General features: G+C 41.3%; 1 protein-coding gene across 2 annotated transcripts; it reads left to right on the top strand.

Annotated features, from left to right (window-relative positions):
* The first annotated feature begins 122 nt into the window (after positions 1 to 122).
* Positions 123 to 24370, top strand: LOC120063367 (serine/threonine-protein kinase A-Raf-like). 2 transcript variants are annotated; one of them, XM_039013711.1, is made up of 16 exons: positions 123 to 168; positions 1151 to 1355; positions 1731 to 1834; positions 2122 to 2224; positions 2444 to 2598; positions 9044 to 9148; positions 9991 to 10135; positions 10326 to 10356; positions 10463 to 10587; positions 10821 to 11023; positions 11247 to 11423; positions 13130 to 13176; positions 15027 to 15145; positions 20029 to 20160; positions 20434 to 20568; positions 20747 to 24370. In XM_039013711.1, the coding sequence occupies exons 2-16, from the start codon at positions 1245 to 1247 to the stop codon at positions 20885 to 20887; spliced, it is 1833 nt and encodes a 610-aa protein (XP_038869639.1). In that variant the 5' UTR covers positions 123 to 168; positions 1151 to 1244; the 3' UTR covers positions 20888 to 24370. The 2 variants fall into 2 exon arrangements, with proteins under 2 accessions (XP_038869639.1, XP_038869640.1); XM_039013712.1 differs by lacking the exon at positions 9044 to 9148.
* The last annotated feature ends 1117 nt before the right edge of the window (positions 24371 to 25487 follow it).

Genomic DNA, 25487 nt, shown 5'->3' with positions numbered 1-25487 from the left:
AAAAAAAAAATGTTTACTTGTAACACCCGCCCCTTTATGTTATATTATGTTATCCAATGAGCGAGTGTACATGTGAGAATTGACCAATAGGGAGCGCGCATCACGGAGGTGTTCCGCTTTCCAAGAGATTCTACTTCTGATTGAGAGCATTCAAGATGGCTCCTTCAGGTAAGACTATTCCACAACCAAATTTGCGGTTAGTTGTTTATGAATGACTCGTTTTGCAATGGTATTGAATTGCCAATTATGTATTCGGCAGTTGCTTATGTTATTACGTAAATTAGAGTGAAACAAGCTTTTCGTTACTTGATAGTATCAGACAGAAAAAGTAGCAACCTAAAGCGCTAGCTGGCTCACAGCTAGCTAGCTAATCCCTTTCCGCCTCATGAAAGCACTCACTCGAACGTGAAAAAAACACCTGACAGGAATTAAGAAACTATTTATAACAGCCTCGTCGACGCGGTATTGTCATTCCGTCAAAATAATATAAACGAATTGCAAGCCTCAGTGGTAGTTATGCTGAGAAAAACATGGCTTCCAAAATGTGGAAATGTCATATTGTTAAACAGTCAAATATCATTACTATATGCTAAGCTAGGATAGCTACGTAATTACATTCCCAACGACTTTAGCTATAACATTTGTAGCTTTACAAAGCCAACAAGGCTCCTACGGTACTTGACAGCAATAATGCAATTTCGCGTGCACATTAAATGTCTAGCTGTGAGTCAAAGTGCAGCGAGACATGCTGTAGTAATGAACGTTAACTAGCAATGTCTAGGGTACGTAAAGTTGCCTTTGAAGTTAGCTAACTGGTTAGTAAGTTTAACTAGTTAAAGTGTCAAAGTAGTAATCATCCATGATAAATAACATTTGTTCGAGCCATTGACAACCTACACCAACTCAGCTGTTTGGTACAAGCAACCCTTTTAGACAGTTTTTACTGTGAGCAGCTATTTTTTGGAGATGTAAAAATGAGGCCTCTTCTGTTTATTTAGCAGTTCTTTACCTAGTTTACACAATGTGGTATCATCCTTGCTAGTTGCAACATACTTAGTCAATCTATGTTCATAATTATGGGCACATTTGTCTCACTCGTTTGATTGGATTCAGATGGATCGTAGCTAATTCGTAGCACTGTCTGTTCCAGGTAAGGGCTCACTCCCCCGGATCCCCAGTGCATGAAGTTCGCCTGCGGTTGAAGCATCTCAGTGCTGCCTCCCCTGCTCCTCCTGCCTTTCATCATGTCCTCCAACTCCTCCTCTTGCTCCTCCTCTGGTGAGACCAGTCCAGAGGACGTGCCCCGAGGTGGCGGCACCATCCGCGTCTACCTCCCCAATAAACAGAGGACTGTGGTAAGACTTTCACAATAATCTTTTGGGCATTTATATTACACGAAAAATTGAATTATTTTCAACACTAATGATTCACGATTGCATCAATGACTAACTCCTAGCAGACAGTTGGTGTTGTCCCAGCTGGTGCCTAAGGCCCAGTTCCAATCTATTTCTTATCATGTTTCTCAAACATGAGAAAACACATGATTTACCATAGAGATCCAAATAATTCACTGTGAATATGTAACTCACACAATTTCATAACTGTAAACGGAGTTGGTGCTGTATTTTATTATGTGAAAGTAGTTATCTTTCTCTGACACAACAAGCCACTTGCACACCCTACTTGAAATTGCTAAACTACATGAAACTCCCTACTGTTTGTGTCTGCAGGTGAATGTTCGCCCTGGCCAGACCGTTTATGACAGTTTGGATAAAGCCCTTAAAGTGAGGGGCCTGAGCCAGGACTGTTGCGCAGTGTTTCGACTCCTAGAGGGGTAAGTGTCTGCCCTAGCCCATTTTAATATCTTGTTTTGCACCATCTCCATTTTTAAGCATCTTTCTTGTCTGATCTGGCAAGGTGTGTGTACAGTTCAATAAGTTAAAGGTTCTAGCAGTGTCTGTTTACTAAATAATCTGTAAGTGGTTCATTGTTGATGCGTCTTAACCCCAAGATACATTTCTGGCAACATTTCTTTCATGGTAATAATACAGTTTTCTGATTTTAGATTTGTTTTTCTTTGATATCATTGGTCTTTTTTTAATCTGACCCTCTCCCCCGCAGTCGCAAGAGACTAACTGATTGGAACACTGACATCACCCCGCTGGTAGGAGAAGAGCTGCTTGTAGATGTGTTGGATGATGTCCCTCTCGCCATGCATAACTTTGTAAGTAGCTCTTGTAAATGTTTCACCTTTGCATTTGTGTATTGTAAGGCAACACTTATTTTTCCAGTAGTGGTTAACACCACCACATTCGGCACACATGTGCTTCTGACTGTGTGGGTTAGTATAGCAGACTTACCACTACTTTTTCACAACTCTCACCTCACTTTCTCTTCAACTGAAATGTCTGAAAAATATACTTTCACATTATTTTTATTGCAGGTACGGAAAACCTTCTTCAAGTTGGCCTATTGTGACTTCTGCCACAAGTTTCTGTTCAACGGCTTCAGATGTCAGACATGTGGCTACAAGTTTCACCAGCACTGCAGCAGCAAAGTTCCCACTGTGTGTGTGGACATGGACACTATGACAAAACGGTGAGTCTGTCGAGGACAGGGTTTTAAATTAGCATTTTTCATTGGTAGCACTAGATTTCCCACAAGTCTAGGAGTGCCAGAAGATATATATTTTTTTATATTAGCTTTCTATATTGTGTAAAAGCACAACCTAGTGAGATGCATTACATAGACAATTCTACCCTGTCTCTTTAAGCACGTCAAGTTTGTGAGTGACGACATGCAAGAGATCACTCATTCATTCATTGTTATGATCAGTGGTCTTCTAAAGAAGCTGTCCTTTTTCCTTTCTTTTTGTGCCGCCAAATCTTTTGATGTACTGGTAAAGTAACCAGGTTGTTAGCTAATGAGGTAACCTGACTGAACAAGGTTTAAACAAATGCCCATGAGTGGTTTGGGAACGACGCGTGACATAGTTTTTAGGCCCTGTTCATAAACCAATGTTTTGGGCCACCAACCACTGTGGCAGTTGGATGAAAATAACTTCCAGCCACTCAGAATTCTTACCAGTCAATACATTTATTTGCCATAATAACACGAGAAACAAACGTTTTGGATCTCCCCCCTTCTGGTTTTCACTCTAAAAATCGCACTTTTCATTGAAAACATTTGGATAACAATGATTAAACCACAGCAGCAGACCACAATAGAATATTTTGGTAGGTATAGTTGCCCTTTAATTTCAATTACGCACCTCAAGAGACTGGTGTTTGGTTGGCGGTGTTTCTGTACTGCATGTGGAATGGAGTTTGCAAAACAAAAGACCACCCGATTGATACAAATCATCATGATATATCATTCTGCGAGTTAACATTTTAATTTGCAACGTTTTTTGGGGAAGCCTTGAAAAATAAGTTTTGCCTACACAGTGGTAGACGCAGGCATTCCCATGCCGTGACTTCTTCAGAAAGTTGCAAGAAATACAAATCACTGAAGCGGTCTTTATTATTCTTTACATGTAGGCTTTGGATTAAAACAAATTAATCTGTGCTTGCTTTTTTCTCTAGGGGACTTGGAAACATCTGCACAGTGAAACCTATCATTACAACAATTATCTGGGTGTTTATTTTTATTATATGTTTTGTCTCACTGGTGCTCCCAAAATAATATGTAATGTCACACAGCAAAATATCTAGGAGCATGTGCGATCCAAAGGGTTGTACTTAAGAGCCCTGGTCGAGGACATGGAGACGGAACGGGGATACTGTTCTAGATTGTATGAGTCAATAGTGCGGTAACTATCCAGTAAATTGTGATAACATTTACAAGGGTTGCTTCCTTGTGGGGCTATAGAGCATTGCATCCCTTTGGGCTAAACTGTTTAGGATAGATGGCGGTCCCCCTCTGTTTACGCTGCTGAATTTGTCTCCCAGGGATGACTTGGCCTACAGGTCATGATTTAATTATTGTGAAGATCTAGATTATAGACTACATTTCTTGCACATACACCCCCCCTACCCCCCGCCTTTTTTTTTTATATATATATTTTTACATAGAGCACATACATGCTTAATACAAATTCAGGGTACATTATGTTTAGGGGTAATTTAGATTGGTTCACATGGGGGGGACCAATGTGTGGGTTTCCCTGTGGGTCCAGCCTTTTGTTTCACATCCATGGGCTTACTAACACTAAAGATAAAAAATAACAACGCTAGCTATTCTTTCTTGGCATTTGAAAAGCCCAAACTGTCCTTATTAAACATTCCAGCTTTCTTGATATCCTAATAAGAAACCATGTTGATATAGCAATGACCCAAGAAACACACCTGCTCCAAAAGGACTCGCATAGAATAGAGAACCATTTGTACAAAAGGCTGCTTTTTCATTAGCCCCAAACAAAACTAAAGGTGTAATCATAATACATGGGAAACTTAAAATTACAATTCTGGGTGAAGACCAAGAAAAATAATCACTTTCTTTTTTAGTTTATTTATTTCACCTTTATTTAACCAGGTAGGCTAGTTGAGAACAAGTTCTCATTTGCAACTGCGACCTGGCCAAGATAATGCAAAGCAGTTCGACACACAACAGAGTTACACATGGAATAAACAAACATACAATCAATAATACAGTAGAAAAATATATATACAGCATGTGCAAATGAGGTAGGATAAGAGAGGTAAGGCAATAAATAGGCCATTGTGGCAAAGTAATTACAATATAGCAATTAAACACTGGAATGGTAGGATGTGCAGAAGATGAATGTGCAAGTTGAGATACTGGGGTGCAAAGGAGCAAGATAAATAAATACAGTATGGGGGTGAGGTAGATTGGATGGATTGGCTGTGGGTGCTGCTATGGTGACCAGTGAGCTGACATAAGGCGGGGCTTTACCTAGCAGAGACTTGTAGATGACCTGGAGCCAGTGGGTTTGGCGACGAGTATGAAGCGAGGGCCAGCCAAGGAGATCGTACAGGTCGCAGTGGAGGGTAGTATATGGGGCTTTGGTGACAAAACGGATGGCACTGTGATAGACTCATCCAATTTGTTGAGTAGCGTGTTGGAGGCTATTTTGTAAATGACATAGCCGAAGTCGAGGATCGGTAGGATGGTCAGTTTTACGAGGGTATGTTTGGCAGCATGAGTGAAGAATGCTTTTTTTGCGAAATAGGAAGCCGATTCTAGATTTAATTTTGGATTGGAGATGTTTAATGTGAGTCTGGAAGGAGAGTTTACAGTCTAACCAGGCACCTAGGTATTTGTAGTTGTCCACATATTCTAGGTCAGAACCGTCCAAAGTAGTGGTACTGGACGGGCGGGCAGGCAGGTGCGGGCAGCGATCAGATGAAGAGAATGCGTTTAGTTTTACTTGCAGTTGGAGGCCACGGAAGGAGAGTTGTATGGCATTGAAGCTCAACTGGAGTTTAGTTAACAGTGTCCCACGAAGGGCCAGAAGTATACAGAATGGTGTCGTCTGCGTAGAGGTGGATCAAAGAATCACCAGCAGCGAGAGCGACATCATTGATGTATACAGAGAAGAGAGTCGGCCCGAGAATTGAACCCTGTGGCACCCCCATAGAGACTGCCAGAGGTCCGGACAACAGGCCTTCCGATTTGACATACTGAACTCTATCGGAGAAGTAGTTGGGGAACCAAGCGAGGCAATCATTTGAGAAACCAAGGCTGTTGACTCTGCCAATAAGAATGTTGTGATTGAGAGTCGAAAGCCTTGGCCAGGTCGATGAATACGGCTGCACAGTAATGTCTCTTATCGATGGCGGTTATGATGTCGTTTAGGACCTTGAGCGTGGCTGAGGTGCACCCATGACCAGCTCTGAAACCAGATTGCATAGCGGAGAAGGTACGGAGAGATTCGAAATGGTCGATAATCTGTTTGTTAACTTGGCTTTCAATGACCTTAGAAAGGCAGGGTAGAATAGATATAGGTCTGTAGCAGTTTGGGTCTAGAGTGTCTCCCGCTTTGAAGAGGGGGATGACCGTGGCAGCTTTCCAATCTATGGGAATCTCAGACAATACGAAAGAGGTTGAACAAGCTAGTAATAGGGTTTGCATTAATTTCGGCAGAATTTTTGAGAGGGTCCAGATTGTCTAGCCCGGCTGATTTGTAGGGGTCCGGATTTTGCAGCTCTTTCAGAACATCAGCTATCTGGATTTGGGTGAAGGAGAAGTGGGGGAGGTTTGGGCGCGTTGCTGTGGGGAGCGCAGGGCTGTTGACCGGGGTAGGGGTAGCCAGGTGGAATGCTTGGCCAGCCGTAGAAAAATAGTTATTGAAATTCTCAATTATTGTGGATTTATCGGTAGTGACAGTGTTTCCTAGCCTCAGTGCAGTAGGCAGCTGGGAGGAGGTGCTCTTATTCTCCATGGACTTTAGTGTCCCAGAACTTTTTTGAGTTTGTAATACAGGATGCAAATTTCTGTTTGAAAAGCTAGCCTTAGCTTTTCTAACTGCCTGTGTATATTGGTTCCTAACTTCCCTAAAAAGTTGCATATCACGGGGGCTATTCGATGCTCATGCAGAACGCCACAGGATGTGGGCAGACAGGACTGGAGTGAACCAAGGGCTATCTATTCCTAGTTCTAATTTCTTTTGAATGGAGCATGCTTATTTAAGATGGTGAGGAAGGCACTTTTATTGTATCAATAATGCAAATGGTCTTTTTATTAATGTACTCTTCAAATTCTTATGATCCTACGTTTTTTTGCATTTTCTGAACAGCATATTGTTAGAATTAACTGAATTCCATCTGGTTATTGGGACCGACATGAATGGTATTTTGGACATGTGGAACAAATCTAATAAGACCGACTACAATTCACACGCAACCAAGGCTCTCCAGCATATACTCTCTGTTTACAACCTCATTGATGCCTGGTGAGCACATAATCCTAAAGTAAAAGAGCACGCTTTCTACTTAAACAGGCATAAATCATTTTCACAAATCGATTTCATACTATTATCTACACCTCTATTTTCTTTAATTAATCAATATATGAGCTTGTCTGACCACCACGCTTTCCACTGCCAACTTGAAATGTCAGAATCTCCTAAAAGAGCCACAAAATGGCATTAGAACATTTCATGACAAAAAAATCCTATATTCTGTGATCAATTTGAAATTGAACTAAATTAATTCATAATGAACAATCAAAATTAAGTCGATTTTCCCCCCTGATCCTATGAGATGCCGCTAAAGGTTTTATTAGAAATAAAGCAACTACCTTTCATCTGGGTTGAATAAATCACAAAGACGATAACAATTCCAAATCTGCTATCGATGTTAGAGCATTATCAACGAACACTATTTTCAGACCAGGTAGCTATTACTCTTTCGAAAATCAAGACGGTACTTAAGGCGCGTGCACTAAGTCCAGACAAAGTTTTAAAAAATGTACAATAAAAGTTAGTAAACATGCCAAACGATGTTTAAAATCAATCCTCCGGTTGTTTTTGTCATAAAATAATCAATAATATTTCAACCGGACGAAAGCTTCGTCAATAGGAAAGGAGAAACAAAGGTGCGTTCCCGATCAGGCGCATGGCTGATGAATGGAAATTTCCACTGGCCACTGATTGAAAGTGCTGTATCTCCCTCATTGTTCAGAGTAAAAGCCTGAAACAATGCCTAAAGACTGGCCACATGTAGAGGAAGCCACAGAGCTCGTGAACCGGGTCCTAAGTCTTTGTATGGTGGATAGGCTTTCAATGGAAAAACAGCCTTTCAAAATAATAGTACTTCCTGGTTGGATTTTCCTCGGGTTTTCGCCTGCCATATCAGCTCTGTTATACTCAGACATTATTTTAACAGTTTTGGAAACTTTAGAGTGTTTTCTATCCAAATCTAGTAATTATATGCACATCTACCTCCTGGGCCTGAGTAGCAGGCAGTTTAATTTGGGCACGCTTTTCATCCAACATTTCAAATGCTGCCCCCTACCCTAGTGAAGTTAATTTATACTGAACAAAAATAGAAATGCTAAATGTGAAGTGTTGGTCCCATTCTACTAAGCTAACATCTGGAATTGTTTTCAGGTGGTGATATCGTGGATCATTTAGCTATTTGATTTAGAATTTTAGAACCCCTTTAGGTATCCCCCCCCCCCCCCCCCCAAAAAAAAATATATTTGATAGAATATTGAATTTGGCCTTTACTACTGTAGCCCATAGAAATGCATTGAATAACACATTCATAAATTGCAAAAAAAAAAGACAGTCAAAAAGTAAATTATATAGAGTAAGGTGTAAGAGTAAAGTGTCTGTCCTATATGTACATTAAAAAAAAATGTAAAAATCTATATGTAGGAGATATAAGAAAGCTCAGAAAAAAAGAAAAACAAGTGGACACATTTAACACCTTATTTTTGTTGGCACAACTACCTCCGTACTTCCATTCATTTGACGAGTCGTGTGACATTAGTGGGGGTTGTATAGAAAAACGGAGAACACCATTATGTTCGAGAGTTTCATCTTTTCATAGTTAGGCCAAACCATTCGGAAACTACAGACATTTTCATGTGAAGACAGATTTTGATTTTATTTTTTTTCTTCCTGGGATATCTGTTCATCTGACAAACCGTTGTAGCTCTGCCACTTTCCACTGCAGATGCGGAAGAGCGACATAAGGGATGCAGTGGATAGAGACACCATACAAAAAAAACAGTCCGATTTTTTTTTTTATTATTATTTTTAAATGGAGACTTATTTATTGTGTTCATTGTTAAGATATTCTGCAGGTTAAATCCTTATCAAAATTAATATATTGTCACGGTTGAATTTCTGTAGTTCCACCCCCACCCACCCCGCCCTTCAAAAAGACCGAACGAAATAAAAAGTTGGTCACAAACTAAAATAATCAAATCCCATAATGTTCTCCATGCATTTTGTTGTGCTTTTCACAATGTCACCAATATCACTTCATATTTGTTTTACTGTTAGCATTGTGTGACTGGAACAGCTCTTTACCCTCTGCTTACCCTCTGTGTGTGTACTGTACCTTATTTCCAGGTTCACACCTAATCCCTGCACAGATGAGTACCCTCAGATATCCATACTGTTGCCAGACAACTCCATATCCCAGAGCGACATAGCCTTAACCCCAGATTCTTCTGGGTAAGTGGATCTGAACCATAGTCACATGCGTTCCAAAGGACACCCTATTCCCTATATCAGGGATGGGCAACTTTGATGGGGGTGGGGGCCACAAAAAATCTGAACTCATGAGAGACCGCAGTGACTCGTGGGTCTGCATACCCATACATGCAGTCAGAGCCGGCCCTAGCCTTTTGGGGGCCATAAGTGACATTTTGTTGGGGAGGTCCCCCCCCACCTTACAAGCAAAACATGCTTGCGGCACCCCTCTTGACAGCAGATAAATATGAGTTAATTTCCTGCAATTCGACACATTTTGCCATGGGGCGGAGTGAAGATTTAGACATTTTATAACACATTTCATGCATTTCTACTCATTTTGCCATAGGGTGGAGAGAAATGTTTGCAGTTTTGAATATGTCTGAGTGAGAGTGACTAACAAAATGAATGGGTGCCCCCTGGTAATTTGACCATGGTTACTAAAAGTTTAGATGGCTGGTTAAATTAGTCTAAAAAATGTAGCTGACATGGGCTAATTGAGTGACTGACATAACAAGAGAGAAACTGATGATGCGATGCCAAATTTCGAAATTGTACCTTTTTATTCTAAGTCAGTAAGTTGACACCGACTGAATTTTTATAAATGTTTGGTCTTAGGAAATTGCTCTGCGGACCATGCCTTATATAGTGCACTACTTATCCCATAGGTCTCTGGTCAGAAGTAGTGCACTATAAAGGGAATAGTGTGCCATTTAGGATGCAGTCACAGAAACCATATGGTATTGGTGCCCCCTCAAATGGATAACCGTAACTCTTCAGAAATGAACCAAACCTGTTCTGTTGTGCCCCTTTGTGTCTTGTAGGCATGGACTTCTGTCCCCGACCTCTGCCTTCCTGTTCCCCCCGCCAGTTGGAGATGGACCATCCCTACAGAGGCATCGGTCCACCTCCACCCCCAACGTCCACATGGTCAGCACAGTGGGCCCTGCCGGAGTCAGCATCATAGAGGTGAGACAGTCACTCCTATAACACAGGGTTTACAAAACAAATTCATTAGTCTATTTGTTACAGTGAACCATGGAAATGTGTCTTCTGCTTATTTCTCAACCCCTACAATAGCATACATCACACACACAGTGGCCATCAATGTGAGTCTGTGAATGTTTCATTAATATTAGACGATGTGTTTCTCCTTTAGGAGGCGTTAAAAATACAAAACAATACAATGGGTGAGATTTCAAATCTGATTTCTTTATCCTTACTCATGTCTTTGAGATTATTTTGCACTTGCTCATTTGTTTCATAACCTGCTCATTTGACAACTGTTATTTACAGGTCCTGAACCCTCATCCAAACCCTCCACCAGCCCGCCCTCCCTGGACTCCCCTGGCAGGAGACCCCCTAAATCCCCCTCAGAGCACAAAGAGCGCAAGCCCTCATCTGACGACAAAAAGAAAGTGGTAAGTAAAGTTTAGATTTGCCGGCGCTACTAAAACCCTTCTATGGGAATGAGTATCTCATCTGGGTGAAAAAAGGTTCTGGCATCAGTTGTTGCAGTCTTTTTGGGAGATGCCGTCATTACCTTTTCTTTTTTTAGAAAGTGGTATGTGTCCGAGACTGAACCCTTGGTGCTCCTTGTTAATTAGTGATGGGGATGTTGTTGAAAATGGTTTTAAGTAAAAGTGTGTTTCAGCACCGTGGCGGTTATAGAGACTCAAGTTACTACTGGGAGGTCCACTCTCGAGAAGTCACCATGCAGAAAAGGATAGGTGCAGGGTCCTTTGGGACTGTCTTCAAGGGAAAGTGGCACGGAGATGTGGCCATCAAGATCCTCAAAGTGACAGAGCCAACACCTGAGCAGCTGCAGGCTTTTAAAAATGAAATGCAAGTCCTAAGGTGAGTATTGTACCTGCCTTCTTCTTACATTGACAAATTAATTCATGTTTTTTTTGGAGGTCTTGATATACGACACATTACTTGATGATGGTGCTGTATTGCAATTTACGTAGCTGTTTTTACTGAAACTGTCCTACCATGAGTTAACATGCCGTTTGGGTGAGATATTGATAGCAGTGTGTGTTGTGACTGATATCGGTGTGTCCCCCCCCCCCCCCTGCAGAAAGACACGCCACGTCAACATTCTGCTGTTTATGGGCTTTATGACTAAGCCTAACTTTGCCATCATCACACAGTGGTGTGAGGGCAGCAGCCTGTACCGTCATCTGCACGTCTCCGAGACCAAGTTTGAAACCATGCGCCGCATCGACGTTGCCAGGCAGACAGCACAGGGCATGGAGTAAGCTATTTCATTTTAAACACTGTTATTAAAGTGGTAATCCATTTTATTTATTTTTTAAATTCATGATATACAGTTGAAGTTGGAAGTTTACATACACCTTAGCCAAATACATTTCAGCTCAGTTTTTCACAATTCCTGACATTTAATCTGAGTAAAAATTCCCAGTCTTAGGTCAGTTAGGATCACCACTTTATTTAAAGAATGTGCAATGTCAGAATAATAGTAGAGAATTATTTCAGCTTTTATTTCTTTCATCACATTCCCAGTGGGTCAGACGTTTACATTCACTCAATTAGTATTTGGTAGCATTGCCTTAAACAATTTAATCTTGGGTCAAACGTTTCGGGTAGCCTTCCACAAGCTTCCCACAATAAGTTGGGTGAATTTTGGCCCATTCCTCCTGACAGAGCTGGTGTAACTGAGTCAGGTTTGTAGGCCTCCTTGCTCGCACACACTTTTTCAGTTCTGCCCACAAATTTTCTATAGGATTGAGGTCAGGGCTTTGTGATGGCCACTCCAATACCTTGACTTTGTTGTCCTTAAGCCATTTTGCCACAACTTTGGAAGTATGCTTGGGGTCCTTGTCCATTTGGAAGACCCATTTGCGACAAAGCTTTAACTTCCTGACTGATGTCTTGAGATGTTGCTTCATTATATCCACATCATTTTCCTACCTCATGATGCCATGTATTTTGTGAAGTGCACCAGTCCCTCCTGCAGCAAGTACGATCTTTGTCCCCATGTGCAGTTGCAAACCGTAGTCTGGCATTTTTATGGCGGTTTTGGAGCAGTGGCTTCTTCCTTGCTGAGCGGCCTTTCAGACTATGCCGATATAGGACTCATTTTACTGTGGCTATAGATACATTTGTACCTGTTTCCTCCAGCATCTTCACAAGGTCCTTTGCTGTTGTTCTGGGATTGATTTTCACACAAGTACGTTCATCTCTAGGAGACAGAACACTTCTCCTTCCTGAGCGGTATGACGGCTGTGTGGTCCCATGGTGTTTATACTTACGTACTATTGTTTGTACAGATTAACGTGGTACCTTCAGGCATTTGGAAATTGCTCCCAAGGATGAACCAGACTTGTGGAGGTCAACACTTTTTTTTTTTTTGAGGTCTTGGCTGATTTCTTTTGATTTTCTCATGATGTCAAGCAAAGAGGCACTGAGTTTGAAGGTAGGCCTTGAAATACATCCACAGGTAAACCTCCAATTGACTCAAATGATGTCTATTAGCCTATCAGAAGCTTCTAAAGCCATGACAGAATTTTCTGGAATTTTCCAAGCTGTTTAAAGGCACAGTCAACTTTGTGTATGTAAACTTCTCACCCACTGGAATTGTGATACAGTGAAATAATCTGTCTGTAAACAATTGTTGGAAAATGTACTTGTGTGATGCACAAAGTGATGTCCTAACCGACTTGCCAAAACTATAGTTTGTTAACAAGAAATTCGTGGAGTGGTTGAAAAAAAGGTTTTAATGACTAACCAAAGTGTATGTAAACTTCCGACTTCAACTGTATAGCTATGGAGTCTTTTAGAATATAACTTATAAATGCCTCATGAGCTTTGTTCAACTGTCTTTATCACAACACATGGTGCTTTTGAAAAGTATTAACATGCAGTATGTTCTTTTTTTTATAGCTTATTTACTTTGTATACATTTAGAAATAACTTAGGCCTTTTTCTTATTTTTTTCAGTTATCTTCATGCCAAGAATATAATTCATCGAGACCTGAAATCAAACAGTATCCTTTCTTGAGCTGGGCTTTTACTTCTGAAGTAGAATAAGATGAATTTACACTGAACAAAAATATAAATGCAACATGTAAAGTGTTGGTCCCATGTTTCATGAGCTGAAATAAAAGAGCACAGAAATGTTCCATATGAACAAAAAGCTTATTTCTCTCAAATGTTGTGCATAAATTTGTTTACGTCCCTGTTAGTGAGCATTTCTCCTTACCTGATTGATAACCCATCCACCTAACAGGTGTGGCTTATCAAGAAGCTGATTACACAGGTGCACCTTGTGCTGGGGACAATTAAAAGGACACTGTAAAATGTGCAGCTTTTGTCACAATGACAGATGTCTCATATTTTGAGGGAGCGTGCAATTGGCATTCTGACTGCAGTAATGTCCACCAGAGCTGTTGCCAGAGAATTTACTTTTAATTTCTCTACCACAAGCCGCCTCCAACATCGTTTTAGAGAATTTGCCGGTACGTCCTACCGGCCTCACAACTGCAGACCATGTGTGGGCGAATGGTTTGCTGTTGTGAACAGAGTGCCCCATGGTGGGGTTAGGGTTACGAACACAATTGCATTTTATCGATGGCAATTTGAATGCACAGAGATACCGTGACACGATCCTGACACCTATTGTCATGCCATTCATCTGCCGCCATCACCTCATGTTTCAATATGATAATGCACAGCCCCATGTCGCAAGGATCTGTATACAATTCCTGGAAGCTGAAAATGTCCCAGTTCTTCCATGGCATACTCGCCAGACATGTCACACATTGAGCATGTTTGGGATGCTCTGGATCTGTGACAGCGTGTTCCAGTTCCTGCAAATATCCAGCAACTTTGCACATCCATTGAAGAGGAATGGGACAACATTCCAAAGGCCGCAATCAACACCCTAATCAACTCTATGCAAAGGAGATGTCGCATTGCATTAGTCAAATGGTGGTCACACCAGATACTGACTGGTTTTCTGATCCACGCCCCTATTTTTTTTTTTTTAAGGTATTTGTGACCAACAGATTCATATCTGTATTCCCAGTCATGTGAAATCCATTGATTAGGGACTAATGCATTTATTTCATTAGAATGATTTTCTTATTTGAACTTTAGCTCAGTAAAATCTTTTACATTGTTATGTTGCGGTTTATATTTTTAATCAGTGTAGATTATATGGATAGGGAGGACCTGATCTTAGATCAGCAGTCCTACTCTAAGACTCTTAATGAATACGGGCAATGAGTTTGGATCTGTGGTGTGCTTAACACTGTCTGGTGAGGATCTGTCAGTTCTAATGTAGGCCTATGTGGTTGGCCAGAAGCCTAGTTAGAAGCCAATGATCAACGACCACAGAAGCATTTTTGAGCACCCGATTTATTTGTGCGTTTTGTCTGTGAGTTCAGTGCTATGTTTACCATTAATATTTTTATGGTCTGTCAATATGTGTTCAGTTGTGAAATCTTTGCATCATGAGTTTAGTGCTTATATTGCTTGGTGTGAGACTTTTTTTAAGCTTCAAACTGCCAGTGTCTTGTCTTCCTCTTTTTAAAGGCGAAGTAGCCTTTAAAACACATTCTCTGGCAAATCAAACATTCATGGAGATTAATTAGAACAAATGTATCAACTTATCGTATTTGTCAAAATGTATCAAATGTTTGTCAGAGAAAGATGCCCACCACCAGTATCACTTGAGGCCAATGCTTGTCCAAAACTAGATCACTTTTGTAGAATGCTATCAATTTCAAGTCTATTTAGTCATTTTGAAGGTTGCGTTAAAATCATCAGTGTGATTTGCTTTTCCAAATGTATATACCTACCTACCTGCTGCCATGTTCCTGAGCTCTGTTGTCAGACATCTTCCTCCATGAGGGCTGGACTGTGAAGATCGGGGACTTTGGGCTGGCCACAGTGAAGTCTCGATGGAGTGGCTCCGAGCAGGTAGAACAGCCTAGCGGTTCCATTCTGTGGATGGTAAGTTCCTTGAACTCCTGGGTTGCATTAATTTACAGCACAGTGTCTCATTGAACAAGTTCAGGTAGTCTGTTTCAGGCCTTTTTCTTCCATTTGGTGTCGAGGAATACAACCTAGATATCACTGGCTGATAGTGGGGGTAGCATCATTTCACATCAACTGTCAAACTGCATTTAGCAATGTGATTTGTAATGTCTGAGTTTTCCTGGAGAGTTTAGAGGGGTTGTATTTTTCATGCGTGATTAATCTTTCAGTATAAAGACCGCAGTTGTGACATCTTAAACAGGGTGTCTGCGGGTCCTTGAAGTGTTTGTCTTAAATTAATTTAATTATCTGATTTAAGTCTTACAGTGTCTTCAATTCAGTTTTCAAAGGTCTTAAAAAATACAACGACGATAACTACACAGTTTCTGTTAGATTGTGCAGCTGCTTAATTGTTGCCACCACGGTAATATTTTTATTCTTTTTTACAAATAATCATTCTTGAGGCACACTTTGTCAAGAATGTCAACAGACACGTCATCCAACATTTTAACACAATTAGAGAGCGCTGTCTGCAAGTGGTCTACAGTGTTTACCAGGGGAGAAAAAACAGAATTAACGTCCTTGAGGACCTCAGTGTGATGATGTTGCAGGCGCCACTGGAGAGTGGCAGTGAGTTGGCTTCTTTGGTAGTCAAACTGCCTGTCCATGGCACCAGTAACATCCCGTCTTCCACTCTCACTGAGCTCTGTCAGCGTGTGAGTTAGTGCTCAGTGAGTTTCTGAATTCCATGGCACTCTGTTGTTGCTCTTCACTCAGACATTTGAATTTATGGTGGATTAGAGTTTGGAGATGTTGTTGAGTCCGACGAATATCAAGGATGTCACCTTGAAGTTGTAAGACTACAACCTCTGGAGATAAACCAGACAATGGGGGAAGGTTGGGTGTCAGAGGGAGGGCTAGCTCAGTACTTCCACACAAATCCATGTCAATAAGTGAGTTACTGGTTAGACCTCCTGTGGCCTGTGGTCCAGACCGAGCATTCAGATTCCCAGGGCTCTGGCCCAAATCAACTCCATTATTTCCATTCACATTATGATTTGTATTGTTGGCTCGGTGGTCAGAATGGCCCTGTGTATTCCCATTGACAGGTAGGATATGGATGAGCACATTTTCTTGGAGTGAATCCATTGTTTTAATTACACACAAAAGATTTGCTTTGGTTAGTTCTCAATGTTGAGGTCCCATCTGGGGTGCCATTTTTTATGTAACGGTTTTGACTTGAGGTTATTTATAGGGGTGCCAGGTAGGTTGTGCCTACCAGAGAAAGCATTGGTTTCTCCTTTTAGTTTGGGAGGGAATGAGTCCCATCTGGTCCGTCAAGTCACACCAATACAAAGGACTTATGTAAAAGTCAGGATGGAAATATACTTTTCATAAACCCCTTAAAACATTGGAAAGAACTTCAAACAAGTGTATTCTTTTGCGTGGTTGTATTAACAACATAAATGATCACACACACACACAATAATATAACAATTAATGCACTTATGTTCATTTAGAAATGTCCTGTACCTCGGGCATAAAAAGAGTCCAGCCCGGTAAATAAGTTCAGTGACTCAAGTGACCTTAGTCACGCAACGTTTGTACGTAGCGTAAACCCAGTATATTCATACACTCAAAATAACACTTATTTTGCAATACAACTATAAAGCTTATCAAAGAATAATACGTCCTCACAACTACATAAATCACAGTATACATCACCCCAAACAAATGAAATACCGTGTACAAAAAGTTGTAGTCGGTCAGTCAGACAATCCGCCAACAGATCTCCAGCGGAGAAAAGGCCACGAAAACCAACGGAGAGGTGTAGTCCACAGACGCACAGAGTGGATCCAATCCTGGGTAAACTCGCTTTAAGGCAACAAAACAAACGGAATAGCGAAGCTTCATGAACTGAGGGTAGTACACATCCTCATTCATGTCTCAATCACAACTTCACCTTTGCGCAGCTGATGCTGGCTATTTAATGGGGAATTAAAGGGGAAGCGCCCTATTAGGAGAAGCACTGAGACGGTTCAGAAATATTCAGGGCCGTCACAACTTTCAAGATGTTACAGAGCTTATCTGCATGTGCAAGTCAGGCTGTTGCAGAGAGAGAAAAGTGGTCTTCACAATTTAAGACAACAGTAACTAGAGCTGGGACGATTACCTGAAAATTAGACACCGACATTGCCCTCTTACCGAAGAAATTTTGATTACGTCTATAATTTTGGTGATTAGGCTAAACGCCGTTCCTGCTGATTTTTTTGGGTTCTAAAACAAATTTTTGTTCAACAGTAATGTGCATTAACCAAGGTTCCTACGGTCATGAAAATCCTGGAAAAGTCATAACATTTTGAAATTGTGTTTTCCAAGCCTGAAAAAGGTTTGGCAAATTATAGCATCCTAAAAGTTTTGGAAAGGTCATGGAAATTAATTTAATATATTTAGGCACAGTTTAAAGATTTTGTCAGTCAAATAAATCAACATATCCGCCAGGATCGGAATGACACTTCAGCTCGTTTGTTTGCTCGCATCACCTGCATGTGTGCAAGACGAGTGGGCCGTTCGTTGCTCAAGGAGTCAGTCAGACGTTGCAGCAGCAGGTAGGCCTAGCCTATAAAATATGATAAAGAACAGACTAGTAACCAATTCAAAACAAAACATATCTTGTACCTTCTAGTTAACTGTTTAGATATTATTAGCATGTATTAATATTTGTAATGAGCCCAAAAACGTACCACTGACACTCGCGAACAAGGTGGATTTACTTTTTTAACGATTAATTTAACAAGTATTATTATGAATGTATTTTACCCCCTTTTTCTCCACAATTTCTATCTTGTCTCATCGCTGCAACTCCCCAACGGGCTCGTGAGGCGAAGATCGACTCATGCGCCCTCCAAAACATGACCCTCCAAACCGCGCTTCTTAACACTCGGCCGCTTAACCCGGAAGCCAGACGCACCAATGTGTCGGAGGAAACATCAATCAACTAATGACTAAGGTCAGCCTGCAGGCGCCCGGCTCGCCACAAGCAGTCGCTAGAGCGGGATGAGCCATGTAAAGCCCCTCCGGCCAAACCCTCCTCTATCCCGAACGACTCTGGGCCAATTGTGCTCTGCCCAATGGGACTCCCAATCAGACGGTTGTGATACAGCCCAGGGTTGAACCCGTGTCTGTTGTGACGCCTCTAGCACTGCGATGCATTGCCTTAGACCGCTGCACCACTCGGGAGGCCCTAAACAAGTATTTTTGACGAAACAAATGATTTACTTCACCATTTATATTAGTTGAGATTTGGTTCAATAACGATTAATCAAGTCAAAATAATTTGAATCACAGAGTAATTTTAGGAAAATAGATTTGATGTAGCCTTTTTGATTATGTGGCTTCAATACTTGTTTTGTAGATACTTCCAGTTGATTTGGTCATACAATATATGGGACATTGCAACTCAATAGATGCTAATGAACCTGCAAAGTAAACACTTAAGGTAGCTAAGATTGACTAAACTGGAAAAGGTACATTTCCTGAGGAAAATGTTAGCTTGCTTCAGCTGTCTAAAAATATTTGTGTCCTACCATAGCCATTTGATCTTTGATACATATTGAATAAGCTAATTATTTCAAAAGGCATGAAACGTATTTGGTTGTAATGTTGCAATTTTATACATCAAGGGTGGTCATCCATCCTCCGTGAGAGCTAATGGGTGTGCTTTTCCCATCACCCTCTAACAAACCACATTTTAGAAATAAACTGCTCAACAGGACCATGATAAAGTGGCTCTGGTGTGTTTGAGCAGGGCTTGCTCAAAAGCTTTCATACCCAGTACTCCAGACTGAGGGTTGGACCATGTGTTTTATACAGTTGCCTAACAGGTATAATACTTTGGGGTGGGGGGGTTAAGTGCCTTGCACAGCGGCAGGAGATGGTACATGGGATCAAAGAGCAGCCTCCCAGTGTCAATACCATATTATGCATTGGTTTTTGTACGTACATCAAGATGTCTCTAATTGTTGGTCATGGAAATTTGGTTAGAAGTAATGGAAAAGCAATTCCATTCCATCTGTCAATGTGTATGAATCTGGATTAACCTGCTTCCTGCAATGAAAGTCACTGCCCTGTCTCTGTTTCTCTGCCTCTCCCTCTCCCCTTTGCACATGAAGTGAAGGGAGAGATACTTTCTGTTAAGTGCAAGCATACTGACAGTTGGGCAACATTTTCAAAATGTATTTGTGGGAAAGACTGTTTTTAAAACTACTGTTAAGAGGACAGTCTCTGCTTTATGTTAGTATAACAGTTAGGGTTGTTGCTATACTCGGAGGTATCGTGGCAAGGACACAAAACATGAAGAACTGAACTTGTGAATACAATTTTTATTTCTCTGTGTGCAGTTTGAGGAAAGTTGCTAACTAGTGCAATTGCTAACTAGCGTTGGCGCAATGACTAGCAGTCTATGGATATCTACTCTATGGGTATCTAATCTTGAAGTCAAACTTCCATCATTGAAGTCGTTTGGTGATGAAGGGCGGGAGGGGTGTTGGGATTGTCTCAAACCAGTCAGAGTATCAAAGCCAATGAAGAATTTTCAAACTGCCTCTTTACCCACGTGTGTTCCGGCTCTGGCCCAACCCATCGGTTCCTGGACCAGTCAGACGGCCCGAATGTGTTCGCATTCGGTGAAGAGTCAGGGATGTACTCCAATCCAGACTCATTGCAGAGAAGAAACTGGGTAGCCAGGCAAATGGAAAAAGTCTTAGTCTTAAATGCATCTTCATGGAACCTGCAGATAAAATATAATGTTTGTACTTGAGTCAGCTGTCCAACGATATGTGTGTGTTTTCTGTTTTTAGGCTCCTGAGGTGATTCGGATGCAGGACACCAACCCTTATACGTTTCAGTCAGACGTGTATGGCTACGGGGTGGTTCTGTTTGAGCTGATGTCAGGGACTCTGCCTTATTCCCAGATCAACAACAGAGACCAGGTGAAACGATTATAATGGCAGCAGCAAGCAGAGTTACGAGAACAAATAATTACAATGAAATTGTTACAATTTTACAAAAAAACATAAATATAAAATGAGACTACTGAGAGGATGGGAACGGTTTACCTCTTAATACAGATCTGAAGGGTGCAGCTAACATGTATGCTATTTAAGATCATTCACATTCAAACGTCTCGTACATAAGAACTGATACTGTGGCATATTCTATTCCCAACCAGAGACATACATTTACCAACCCGTCTTTCCTCTCAGATACTCTTTATGGTTGGGCGCGGCTACTTGTCTCCAGACCTCAGTTTGCTGTCCAGTAGCTCACCCAAATCAATGAAGAGGCTCATCATTGACTGCCTGAAGTTCAAACGTGATGAGAGGCCCCTCTTTCCACAGGTGAGAGAGAGCACTGCCAAAGCATTTAATCAAAGTCAACAACAGGGTCTTTTCCTCTTTACATACTGTTCTCTTATTGTTTTTGTTTTATCCATCTCCGCCTCCTTGGTTCTTGCTGTTTATGGTTTGAGTGTGAGTATCTTTCCAATTCTACAATGTTTACTTTGTTTCTCCGCAGATCATGTTAGGCATTGAGCAGGTCCAGGACCTGTTACCAAAAATCGAGCGGAGTGCCTCGGAGCCCTCCCTCCACAGGGCTGTGCATGCAGAGGAACTGAACCCACTCCTGTTCAACACCACTCGGCTGATGCCCATTTGAGCCCTGACCTTCCAGGCCCCCAGTCCCAGAAGCTATCTGTCTGTCCCTCTGTCTGAGAGAGAGAGAAGGAAAGAGACCATCACTGATGCAACCGATGGCTGCATTATTCCCATAAGAGAGAGTGCACTGACAGCTGCCCATCCCAACACCCCAGAGGCTACGTACCAAATGGCACCCTATTCCCTACATGGTGCACTACTTTTTACCCGATCCCTATGGGACACTATAAGACTGCCAATTGGGAAACAACCCAGCATTCCCCTTCCTCTGGCACTGGTTGGGGCTCCTCCCACAGACACCACCACCAACACATACAACCCCTCATCAAGCAGACACTCCCCATCACAACCCCCTGAGCCCTCAGTCTCTCCCTACTCCACTTCAAACACACAGCTCCCCTCCCTTCCCCCTGCTCACAGGCCTACACAAACTGGAACTGCAGAACACACGCTAGCCTGGCCATGTCAGACCCCCTACATTCCTATACTGTAACTGTACATGCGTGGCTATGGATTTCTCAAGGCTGCTTTTGGGGGGGAAGGGACACCAAACTTTTTTTTTTGTATCATTTTGAAGTCGGCGTTCTGAGAATAAGTGCAAGCGATGGAAGAGAAGTGCTTGCAAAACAGCATGCAGAGAAGTGAATTTCACTTGGGTTTTATGACCATATTTATAGTTATTGGTCCTTCTGGTTCCATAACGGTTTTGGTAAATTAGTGTCGTCAATGCGTTGTTAGAATATGAAGATGAATAAGTTGTATTGCTGCTTTACAACATGGATCGATATGCCACTGTCTAAGACCATCTGTTTGGAAGCCGTGAACTGCAGTGTCATATGGGTACAGCAACATTTTGAAATGCGCAGAGGGGTCGTATTCATTAGTGCACACCATGACATAGTGCTTTGCCATCGGAAATAAAAAACAAGTGGTTCTTATTGGACAAGGTTAGGTAGTCCCTCCATCTTTCAGTCTGTTTTCTTCCGTTTGGTGCCTAATGAATACGACCCAGACATGTTCAAACCTGTGCATTTTTTTCCATTGAATACATGTAGGTTAGTTCAGCCCAGAGAGCTTCTGTATGACCATGAAACCTGTAGTCTTAACAGATGAGTAGAGCATTCTCAATGCTTTACATGCTTACAGTCTGCTTGACTCCAATGCACCATGGGGCAGCACTTGTGCTAGCTTTGACTAATCTGGTTAAAACAAGCTGCCTTACTTGTACAGTTTTCTTGCTCATTGTAACACTATGGTTATGGCTGTGGTTGAAGTGAAAAGTAGTCTCTTCCATGGATGTTTTTGGTTTAGTTTAAAATGTGCTAGTCACTATCAATCATGTGACCTCTAGTTTGACGTCTGATTCCTACTGTCAATAACTTTATTTTTATTTTTTTGGAACAGTTAAAAACGCATACAAGCCATATTTTTGAGTAGCTTAAACACTTTGGGAAAATAGTTGCTGTTAAATCAATCATTTCTCCTGTTCCTCCTTCCTATTGCTGTTGATTGCGGGCTGCTACTTCAATTGAGCGTTGTAACTAGTGACTAGTGAAAGGTGATTGCTTACTTGGTTCGCATTAGCAGTGATGAGCCTATTAGTTTCCAGCTTCTTTCAGTGAAAGTGCATTGATTGTTATTTTGAGAGGCTTTTTCAATTGATGCTAAGTAGATGGCTCCATGGTGCAATGGGGTGGGGATGGCAGTTATTTTCAGTTATTTGGCTGAATACTGGTTACAAAAAGAGGCAGATTTGAATCATCATTGGTAACTTTTTTTAACTAACCGTAACTGTGATCTTAACCCATAAGGGGTCTGTTGTTTTTGGTGTTATGTATGCTCGCAATGGACAGTACAGGGGCGTGATTTCTTGATGCTGTATTTGACGTGATCAATTTAAACAAGTGCAGGTTCTATCATGGGTCGACGGTTACTCAACAAACATAACTGACAGCTTTTATAAAAAACATGATATACAGGTTTTTAACCTAGATTCTTTAGAGGGGCTGGGCACCCTATTTTGTTTCCTCATTCCAATGAGGTTGGTGGTTATGATTGGGTTGTATGAATATGTTTGGCTTGGGGATTTTGGTAGAAAAGGGTTGGAAAAGATTTCTCATCTTATTTATTGATATTACATAAAGCAGTGTGATGGATCTGCTGTCATGGACCTTTTGGTGGACTAAATATTTACTGAGTGATAAGAGATCACTCTTTACAGCATTTAAATCATGGATGGTTTGGGTTCTCTAACTTAACGAAATGTCCTTTCTAGTCATGGTACTGTCTCAAACTATTCTAATTGAGCTTCAGATTTCTGATACGCTGTGTCATGCAGGTGTATTTATTTGGCTTTTGATTACAACATTTTCGTTTGCAACTGTTACTTGGCCGCAGTGAGTAATTTACTGGGGTGGAATAATGTCGTATACACCCATTATACTGCATATACAGTGTCCTCTTGGGCCACTGGGCTACATTATGTCATACCCAGAAATCCCGGTTGGCATATTCCCGGAATGAGCAGGAAATCCGGAAGCCTCTAACTAGGATTCCTGAAACTCAAACTTTTGGAAAGTTAGCAGAATTTTGCAACCCTACCCTCCTCTGATTAGACCAGTAAACATGGAATGTGTGATTAAAATGGCATGTACTGTTATTATTGCGATCTGCAGCAAAAGAAAGAAACTATGGAACACATTTTTTAAGGCGTTGTACATCAAACATTACTTTGTCTTATGATATGTAGGTCATAAGTAATTGAATAGCCCAAAGGCTGAATGAAACATATCTTTCCAAATGAAATCCCTTTTTATAGACTTTATTTCTTTTTGTCCTGTGTGTTTAGAGATATGCAGGAATAGTCTAGCATCTTACGTTTGGTGGCATTGCTTTACCATAATGTTAGTCGGTCAGTTTCTGCTGAATTAATTAGTAAACATGTTTGTCACTCAGAGGGACTCTGTGGCGAGCTCTTTAAAAAAAACTTCCCCATTAGTTTATTCTGTTGTATGTTTGCAGAAAGGAGGACAAAAGTGCCACATTTACTGGAATTTTGTACAAACTAAATAAAGAAATTGACCTCCCCTGAAATGGACTGTACGGAAGGCATGACGTCACATTGAAGATGCCACTTACTGTGCTTTAGACACATGGTAATTAAATGGCATAAAAACCGGACTGTCATATTTGACCAGAAAATATAATTAACGAACTCAGTAGTTTTGCATATCTCTAGGTGAATTGAAATAATTGTGTGTATAGTTTCTGAGGTATCAGGGGTGTTCAGTTTGCAATAAATGGTATATTCTGCTGTGTACAGTAAAACATTTTAAATTACAAAATTGTACTTGTTTCTATTTTTTGTGATGGTTTCAAAAAAGAACAATTATTTTAAAATTTAAAGGAAATCTTAGGTTTTTTTGTCTTAAAATATTGATGCAGGATTTTATTCTTTAAATAAAACTGTGGAATACTTATGGAATGCTTAAATGTCTGTTTTAATTCTCTACTTAAAAGGCCCAGTGCTTGTCAAACATTTCATTCCAAAATTGTAGGCATTAATATGGAGTTGGTCCTCCTTTGCTGCTATAACACCCTCCACTCTTCTGGGAAGGCCTTCCACTAAATGTTGGAACATTTCTGCGGGGACTTACTTCCATTCAGCTATAAGCATTAATGAGGTTGGGCGACTAGGCCTGGCTCTGTTGGCGTTGCAAACACCCCAAAGGTGTTCAATGGGTTTGAGGTCAGGGCTCTGTGCAGGCCAGTCAAGTTCTCTTCCACACCAATCTCAACAAACCTTTTCTGTATGGACCTTGCTTAGTGCACAGGGGCAATGTCATGCTTAAACAAGAAAAGGCCTTCCCCAACTGTTGGCATGAAGTTGGAAGCACAGAATTGTGTAGAATGTCATTGTATGTTGTAGCATTAAGATTTCCCTAAGGGGCCTAGCCAGAACCATGAAAAAAAAGTCCCAGACCATTTTTCCTTCTCCACCAAGCTTTACAGTTGGCACTATGCATTGGGGCAGGTGGCGTTCTCCTGGCATTCGCCAAACCTAGATTTGTCCGTCGGACTGCCAGATGAAGCGTGATTCATCACTCCAGAGAACGCGTTTCCAGAGTCCAATGTCGGCGAGCTTTACACCACTCTAGCTGACGCTTCGCAGTGTGCATGATGAGCTTATGCTTGTGTCCGGCTGCTAGGCCATGGAAACCCATTTCATGAAGCTCCCGACTAACATTTATTGTGCTGATGTTGCTTCCAGAGGCAGTTTGGAACTCGTAATGAGTGTTTACACCCATTCTGTGCACTTGTGTGGCTTACCGCTTCGTGGCCGTTGTTGCTCTTAAATGTTTCCACTCCACAATAACAGCACTTACAGTTGACCGAGGCAGCTCTAGTAGGGCAGAAATTTGACGAACTGACTTGTTGGAAGGGTGGCATCCTATGACAGTGCCACGTTGAAAGTCACTGAGCTCTTTAGTAAGGCCATTCTACTGCCAATATTTGGCTATAGAGATTGCATGGCTGTGTGCTTGATTTTATACACCTGTCAGCAATGGGTGTGGCTGAAATAGCCAAATCCACAAATTAAG

This window comes from Salvelinus namaycush, chromosome 18 (assembly GCF_016432855.1).
Source record: "Salvelinus namaycush isolate Seneca chromosome 18, SaNama_1.0, whole genome shotgun sequence".
Lineage (NCBI taxonomy): Eukaryota > Metazoa > Chordata > Actinopteri > Salmoniformes > Salmonidae > Salvelinus > Salvelinus namaycush.
Note: the sequence above shows the minus strand (reverse complement) of the source record. Positions and strands in the feature narration are given on the sequence as shown.

What these genes read in the sequence shown, in the direction of transcription:
- LOC120063367 (XM_039013711.1), top strand. Translation starts at nt 1,245, where the DNA reads ATGTCCTCCAACTCCTCCTCTTGCTCCTCCTCTGGTGAGACCAGTCCA. An exon ending in CCAATAAACAGAGGACTGTG is followed by an intron (nt 1,356 to 1,730) that starts GTAAGACTTTCA and finishes TTGTGTCTGCAG; the next exon opens with GTGAATGTTCGCCCTGGCCA. An exon ending in CCGGAGTCAGCATCATAGAG is followed by an intron (nt 10,136 to 10,325) that starts GTGAGACAGTCA and finishes TTTCTCCTTTAG; the next exon opens with GAGGCGTTAAAAATACAAAA.